The 8,788-nt window shown below is 36.4% G+C and overlaps 1 protein-coding gene across 1 annotated transcript in view; it reads left to right on the forward strand.

Moving 5' to 3' along the window:
- Positions 1-8,788, forward strand: part of LOC107598764 (FRAS1-related extracellular matrix protein 2-like) — a 41,066-nt gene that overhangs the window by 19,289 nt on the left and 12,989 nt on the right. The window contains exons 3-7 of the mRNA XM_016290199.1: positions 2,621-2,767; positions 6,882-7,112; positions 7,396-7,454; positions 7,870-7,909; positions 8,539-8,688. Coding sequence (XP_016145685.1) covers positions 2,621-2,767; positions 6,882-7,112; positions 7,396-7,454; positions 7,870-7,909; positions 8,539-8,688 — 627 coding nt within the window. The remainder of the gene's footprint in view (positions 1-2,620; positions 2,768-6,881; positions 7,113-7,395; positions 7,455-7,869; positions 7,910-8,538; positions 8,689-8,788) is intronic.

The raw sequence follows: 8,788 nt of genomic DNA on the forward strand, positions 1-8,788 counted from the left end.
TTTTTTTAACCTTGGCCAGATCTGTGCCTTGCCACAGTTCTGTCTCTGAGCTCTTCAGGCAGTTCTTTTGACCTCATGATTCTCATTTGCTCTGACATGCACTGTGAGCGGTAATGTCTTATATAGACAGGTGTGTGGCTTTTCTAATCAAGTCCAATCAGTATAATCAAACACAGCTGGACTCAAATGAAGGAGTAGAACCCTCTCAAGGATGATCAGAAGAAATGGACAGCACCTGAGTTAAATATATGAGTGTCACAGCAAAGGGTCTGAATACTTAGGACCATGTGATATTTCAGTTTTTCTTTTTTAATAAATCTGCAAAAATGTCAACAATTCTGTGCTTTTCTGTCAATATGGGGTGCTGTGTGTACATTAATGAGGAAAAAAAATTTACTTAAATGATTTTAGCAAATGGCTGCAATATAACAAAGAGTGAAAAATTTAAGGGGGTCTGAATACTTTCCGTACCCACTGTATATATATATACATACTTTTTTTCTATTTAAAAATGTTTATCATTACTCTTAATAGTGAGTAGAAAAACATCAGTAAGGCTTTAGCACAATGACAAATAAAATATAATTTAATTTTGAAAACAATTTATGGTGACACCATAATATCACACACCCACAAACTGGTCTTTAAAAATGTATAGCTGTTTTTGTTTTGGGAAGAGGTCTTCGGCAAAAACCCAAAAATGAAAATTTCTTATGTAGCCTATTACAATCATCTTACAAATTCAATGAATTATATTTTTAATTTATACTCTTTACAGCTGATTATCATGCCTTGTGATTATTGATTGATTATTGCTTGTGATTATTGCTTATTGATTAATTTATGTGCTTAATTGTTCCTACAGTACTTAACTTGTATTCATATTTTCTTACAGAATAACCATAATAAATTATTTCTGTGTGCAGAATTTATAGAATAGAGGGACATTGTCTCCATTGCAAGTGAAACTATTTTCCATAATCTTGCAGACAAAGTGCCCTTATCCAGGGCCAGAGAAATGTCATAAGGCCTCAGCGTCTCACAGGTGACTGCTGTATCTTAACTGAAAGAGAGCCTTCAGTCTGCATGTTGTCCGTTTGATAATCCTCTGATACAGCCTCACTAAGCTCAATATCAGTTCATACTCAAACTGGGCAGTATGCCTGGGAAAATTGTCTCCTGAAGAAAGAGGTACTTGGCTGAGCTACGATACGGTTCACCTTCCAATAAGCCTTTGAAACGTGCTTCATTTTCTTCGCACTGTGCCGCTGTGGGATGTTTAATAAATCAGCTTGGTTTTAATACTTGTTAATGTGCTCAGCTAGGCAGCTAGATCTTAGTTGGTGCATTTGTAATGCGCCACAGTATTCACACTCCTGTGAAAGCTTAACAAGAGATAAACCATCTAATTTATATGAGGCTCCCTTACATCTTCTATGTCAATCAGCTTCAATGTTTTTAATGACTCTTCAGCAATCTAGGGCAAAGATAAAAATAATAAATGAGTTCTATATTTTTAGGCAGAGCTGTTTAGGCACACTTGAGATTGGTCAAGGCCAATGTTGTCATGTCATGGGTGGTAAAGAAGAAGGTGAGCGTGATTTGACCAAGTACAACATGTTCCTGGATCAACATCCTTGTTGATCCTGGAACATCACTCCAATCAACCAATCAGAATTGAGAGATAACTTTTCAGGAAATGTCAGTTTTAGACTTACAATCAGGATTAGGTGCTTCCAAACCCTTGTTAATCAGCTATAATTTTAGGAATAAATTATGGGTAAGGTTAGGTTTAAGGGTGGGGATTGGGTTAAGTCTGTATTTTTGAACAGTAATGTTGATCCAGGATCAACAAAAGATGTCTTACTTGGCAAAATCACGGCGACCAAAAAAGAAGGCCAATGGAGGACATGATGATGCTGTTTTATTGATTACTATAAATCAATCTTACAACATAACTTCTATTTCAAAACATTTTTGGACACATATTGTGAATTGAACTACACTATTGCTTCTGCATATGCTCACATTAAAAGAGCAGCACCCATGTTCAGCAGGGTGTGTAAAAACTACAAGATAGCAAGCAGGTTTTTACACAAACTGCTTAAAATAAAAAGAGTTGCACTATTTTTATGTCATTCTCAAATTCACATTTAAAATTGCAATGCAAACTTTTTGTGGTCCCACTTTATATGAAGTGGCCTTAAATACTATGTACTTACATCAAAAAATAAGTACAATGTACTTATTGTGTTCATATTGTAATGCAAAACACTTTTGCTGCTACTGAGGTGGGATATGGATACAATTAGGGACAGGTTTGGTGGTATGGGTAGGTTTAAGGGTGGGTTAAGGTGTAAGGGATGGGTCAACAGTGTAATTATAAATGTAATTACAGAAATTGGAGGATGTCAATAGAAAATGAAACCACCAAAGACATCCACAAGCAGGACTCAGGATCAAGTTGCACTCATTTTGGCCCCTATTTCTTTTTATATTTCTGAACTTGAAAGAGATGAATTCGTTAGCAAACTCTGTGTTCTCAAGGTGCTCAAATACACACTTTGTCTTTTTTCATTGTGCATTATTAAATTCATTGTGCTTTTCTCTATTTGAAAAGGGGGCAACAAACTGAAACCACAACCATTCCGTCTGAATTGGGCCTGGATATCTCTAGAAAGGGAATACTACATTGTGGATGAGGATGCAAAGTTTCTGGAGGTCACCCTCAAACGCCGGGGATACTTGGGAGAGACATCATTTGTCAGTTAGTATTTATCAAAGTGGTGTTTAGTTTTTTTACAGCCCTTTAACTGTGACTTACAATGTCTTAAATTGTACCACAGCTTTTTACTGTTCCTTAAAGTATATAGTTAGCAGTAGTCAGCAGATATTATAAACTGTTCACTCAGTTTGAGATATGTTTATAGTTTAAGGTCTAAAAAATGTTTTCTTTTTCAAAGGTATTGCCACCAAAGATGGTACAGCAAAACAGGACAAAGACTTCCGCGGCAAAGCTCAGAAACAGGTCCAGTTTAACCCTGGCCAGACATCCGCCACCTGGAGGGTGAAGATATTCACTTAGTAAGGTAGTTGTTGAGTTTAGGTATTGGGTAGGATTAGGGATGTAGAATATGGTCATGCAAAATATGTGCTTTATAAGTACTAATAAACAGCCAATATGCTAGTAATATGCATGCTTATAAGCATCTAGTTAATAATGAGAATTGGTCCCTATACTAAAGTGTTACCATAAGGAAGTTTTTTTTTCAGAAGCTATGAGTGTTAGCTTTAATTATTGTGGGTTCAGGTCTTCTCAACATTTTTTTTTTTTTTTGGAATATAAAAGGCTGTTGGTAACTTGAATAAGTGTGACTGTGACCATTACTTAGCCCTGCATTCTTTCTATATATTATTGCAGTCATAAATACCTCAAGAGCTTCAGACATCCCTCTGGACGCCTGAACCCATTAAATGAGTTAGCACCACTCAGTGATGCTGATACTTACTGGGCTTTACTGCCGCTCTAGCTTATATCAGAAACCCTTAAATGAAATACTTTGTAACACCACAAAACAGCCATTGCACTGCTCCAATTCTCATGACATATACTGAACTAAAAACAACATTCTGAGAAAACAGTCTGAAACACTCATTAGAAAACATTCTGCCTTCAAGACAGACACTTTTGTGTTGTTTGTTCATTGTAGACACAAATCCCCCTAGAGTGTAGAAAGAAGCAGAAAGAACCATGACAGTGGGTTTGGGCCACCCAGACGGTGCCTGCTGTCTGCCTCAGTTGTTGCTCTCATGCACAGATAAAAGCTGACAAAAGGGGTGAACAAGGGAGGGGATAAATGCAGGGAGTGAGGATACAGCTGTCAGTTCCCACTCTTGGAATCTGAAAACCACTAAGAAATGGTGTGAGAAAGAGAAGAAAAAGTGCACAGTCAGAAAACTGAGGTGGGCTCCACAGTCACTGTTAAACAGCACCTGCCTTCCAAACATAGCAATAAAACTATTTAGGAAATTGCCCCAAGTGACTGTCAACTCTGATGGCTAAATTCACTCTGGAAATAACAGTACATTAGTGATAGTGGATCAAAACATCAGTTGCAAATGCATCTGTTTAGACTGCACGGTATAAGCTCTGTTCCAAAACCCAGTAAACTACAGAGGCAGTGACTAATACAACGCAATACAGTTAAGAAAGTGTAATTTTTTTTACGAAAGTTTGGAAAATCACAAAAAGATTTTACCAAGTAACTTTTTAGGGCTGTGAACATTAACTCCAAAGATATAATTAAATGTCTCATGCATAACTAACGAATTTGATATTAACTTTTTTTTTCATTATTGCTTTCTAAAGAGACAATGTTTAATGACTAGAATGATATTAATTGTGAAATATGATTTTTTTTTAATGTTCATCTTTACTCTAATAGAGGGTAAAAAAACATAAATATGGCTTTAGCACAATAACAAATAAAATATCATTTAATTTCTTTAATTTATTAAACAATTAATATAATTTGATCATTTATTAAACAATTTATATTAACTTTATAATATCACATACTCACAAACTGGTCTTTAAAAATGTATAGCTGTCTTTATTTTGGGATGAGGTCTTTGGCAAAACCTCCAAAATGAAAACCCCTTAAGTACTATTACAATCATCTAATAAATTGGGTCAATTATATTCCTAATATATACTCACTCTTTACAGAGTATTGTGCTTTGTGATTGTATTATTATTTTGTGTTTAATTGTTCTTACAGTACCTATTAACATTTGTTCATATTTTTATATAGGATAATCATGACAAATTATTTATATGCATGGAATTTAAAGAATAGAGGGACATTGTCTCCATTGCAAGTGAAACTATTTTCCATAATCTTGCAGACAAAGTGCCCTTATCCAGGGCCAGAGAAATGTCATAAGGCCTCAGCGTCTCACAGGTGACTGCTGTATCTTAACTGAAAGAGAGCCTTCAGTCTGCATGTTGTCCGTTTGATAATCCTCTGATACAGCCTCACTAAGCTCAATATCAGTTCATACTCAAACTGGGCAGTATGCCTGGGAAAATTGTCTCCTGAAGAAAGAGGTACTTGGCTGAGCTACGATACGGTTCACCTTCCAATAAGCCTTTGAAACGTGCTTCATTTTCTTCGCACTGTGCCGCTGTGGGATGTTTAATAAATCAGCTTGGTTTTAATACTTGTTAATGTGCTCAGCTAGGCAGCTAGATCTTAGTTGGTGCATTTGTAATGCGCCACAGTATTCACACTCCTGTGAAAGCTTAACAAGAGATAAACCATCTAATTTATATGAGGCTCCCTTACATCTTCTATGTCAATCAGCTTCAATGTTTTTAATGACTCTTCAGCAATCTAGGGCAAAGATAAAAATAATAAATGAGTTCTATATTTTTAGGCAGAGCTGTTTAGGCACACTTGAGATTGGTCAAGGCCAATGTTGTCATGTCATGGGTGGTAAAGAAGAAGGTGAGCGTGATTTGACCAAGTACAACATGTTCCTGGATCAACATCCTTGTTGATCCTGGAACATCACTCCAATCAACCAATCAGAATTGAGAGATAACTTTTCAGGAAATGTCAGTTTTAGACTTACAATCAGGATTAGGTGCTTCCAAACCCTTGTTAATCAGCTATAATTTTAGGAATAAATTATGGGTAAGGTTAGGTTTAAGGGTGGGGATTGGGTTAAGTCTGTATTTTTGAACAGTAATGTTGATCCAGGATCAACAAAAGATGTCTTACTTGGCAAAATCACGGCGACCAAAAAAGAAGGCCAATGGAGGACATGATGATGCTGTTTTATTGATTACTATAAATCAATCTTACAACATAACTTCTATTTCAAAACATTTTTGGACACATATTGTGAATTGAACTACACTATTGCTTCTGCATATGCTCACATTAAAAGAGCAGCACCCATGTTCAGCAGGGTGTGTAAAAACTACAAGATAGCAAGCAGGTTTTTACACAAACTGCTTAAAATAAAAAGAGTTGCACTATTTTTATGTCATTCTCAAATTCACATTTAAAATTGCAATGCAAAATTTTGTGGTCCACCTTTATATGAAGTGGCCTTAAATACTATGTACTTACATCAAAAAATAAGTACAATGTACTTATTGTGTTCATATTGTAATGCAAAACACTTTTGCTGCTACTGAGGTGGGATATGGATACAATTAGGGACAGGTTTGGTGGTATGGGTAGGTTTAAGGGAGGGTTAAGGTGTAAGGGATGGGTCAACAGTGTAATTATAAATGTAATTACAGAAATTGGAGGATGTCAATAGAAAATGAAACCACCAAAGACATCCACAAGCAGGACTCAGGATCAAGTTGCACTCATTTTGGCCCCTATTTCTTTTTATATTTCTGAACTTGAAAGAGATGAATTCGTTAGCAAACTCTGTGTTCTCAAGGTGCTCAAATACACACTTTGTCTTTTTTCATTGTGCATCATTAAATTCATTGTGCTTTTCTCTATTTGAAAAGGGGGCAACAAACTGAAACCACAACCATTCCGTCTGAATTGGGCCTGGATATCTCTAGAAAGGGAATACTACATTGTGGATGAGGATGCAAAGTTTCTGGAGGTCACCCTCAAACGCCGGGGATACTTGGGAGAGACATCATTTGTCAGTTAGTATTTATCAAAGTGGTGTTTAGTTTTTTTACAGCCCTTTAACTGTGACTTACAATGTCTTAAATTGTACCACAGCTTTTTACTGTTCCTTAAAGTATATAGTTAGCAGTAGTCAGCAGATATTATAAACTGTTCACTCAGTTTGAGATATGTTTATAGTTTAAGGTCTAAAAAATGTTTTCTTTTTCAAAGGTATTGCCACCAAAGATGGTACAGCAAAACAGGACAAAGACTTCCGCGGCAAAGCTCAGAAACAGGTCCAGTTTAACCCTGGCCAGACATCCGCCACCTGGAGGGTGAAGATATTCACCGACCAAGAGTTTGAAACTTCAGAGATGTTTGAAATCCAGCTTTCAGAGCCAGTGATGGCTGTTCTTGAATACCCTGATATAGCCACTGTGGAGATTGTAGATCCTGGTGATGGTAATTGTGCCATGCTTAATGACTTCCTACTTTGTCTACGTACTGTAAAACACATATTATTACCAGAGTGCGTGCACCACAATGGAATACGTATAGTCTTCTCAGAAGAGTGGAAGCAGGACCAGCTCCCTATTAATGCCAGTGGTTTTGAAATGAAATGTTCAGCAAACACAAATGTACTTTTTTGCATACTTTTGGCTACCTAAGCTTAAATGAATATTTATGTAAACATCTTATTATTATTTATGTTCACTTTTAAGCATGATCATTTCTCTCTTTTCAGAGTCCACAGTGTTCTTCCCTCAAGCAGAATATCGTATAGAAGAGGATATAGGAGAAATATTACTCTGACTTGTCTATGGAGGTGTCACTACTCTCTTTTTCTTTGTATGGCCCCTCAAACTTACGGCCTCTTCCCCCACCCTGGAAAGCCCTCTGCCATCTGCATTAATTTATCATGATCTTATGCTGATATCGCTCTGGAAGCCTCTCAGACCTCACAAACACACACACACACACACACACACACACAAACATAAAAAAAACTTGTCAAGTGCATCTTGACTGGAGTAGACTCAATGGTCTGGTTTCATCACTCAGACAGGACATTGGAAATGAAGGTAGGTTTCCTGTGCTGTCATGGGGGTGATGGCAGATCCAGATCTTTGTCTGAAGCACTAATGGGTTAAAACATATCTGTGTAAGATGAAACACTACCTAACAATTCTAAAAACAATGGCTTAAAATGTTGTTATAGCTGTTGGAAAGGACACCTCTTGGCTTCTGTGTTGCTGAAGGTACTGCAGGGCCCGAAATTTATTAAAAAACTTGGATTCCAAATCTCATTTCAAATTTTTTTATTAATTACAAAAGCAAAACTCTGACCATGTTGAACTTTGGACAAAATTTCAAATGTTTTTGCGTTCATTGATGCACAAGATGTTCTTTGGAACATTATCAAATCATGCTGGATGACATGGATCATGAGGTTTTATGCCAACTTGTGGAGTTTATGTCAGCTTGACATAAACTATCAAATGCTAAAATTCCTTCATACCTCTTGGCTTCTGTGTTGCTGAAGGTACTGCAGGGCCCGAAATTTATTAAAAAACTTGGATTCCAAATCTCATTTCAAATTTTTTTATTAATTACAAAAGCAAAACTCTGACCATGTTGAACTTTGGACAAAATTTCAAATGTTTTTGCGTTCACTGATGCACAAGATGTTCTTTGGAACATTATCAAATCATGCTGGATGACATGGATCATGAGGTTTTATGCCAACTTGTGGAGTTTATGTCAGCTTGACATAAACTATCAAATGCTAAAATTCCTTCAAACTCAAATAGATTGTTCAGGATACAGAAAATGATAAGAAGAAAAAAAAACTTGATTGAAAGTTGACTGATCTTTCCCCTTGGTACAGAGCCATCTTTCTATTTTGGAGAGACTGAATACATGGGGGATGAGAGTGATGGTTATGTGGAGGTGAAAGTGTGGAGAACTGGAACTGACCTTTCAAAGACAGCCACCGTCACAGTCCGTTCCAGGAAGAGTGACCCTGTTTCAGCAGAAGGTAAAGAATGTCAGAGTTGTCAAAAACAACAATAGCCGATATCAGATTTAAAAAATAATAATAATAATAATAGTAGAATTTTTTTTTACATATGATCACC

Source organism: Sinocyclocheilus grahami, unplaced genomic scaffold (assembly GCF_001515645.1).
Source record: "Sinocyclocheilus grahami isolate Dianchi unplaced genomic scaffold, SAMN03320097.WGS_v1.1 scaffold255.1, whole genome shotgun sequence".
Lineage (NCBI taxonomy): Eukaryota > Metazoa > Chordata > Actinopteri > Cypriniformes > Cyprinidae > Sinocyclocheilus > Sinocyclocheilus grahami.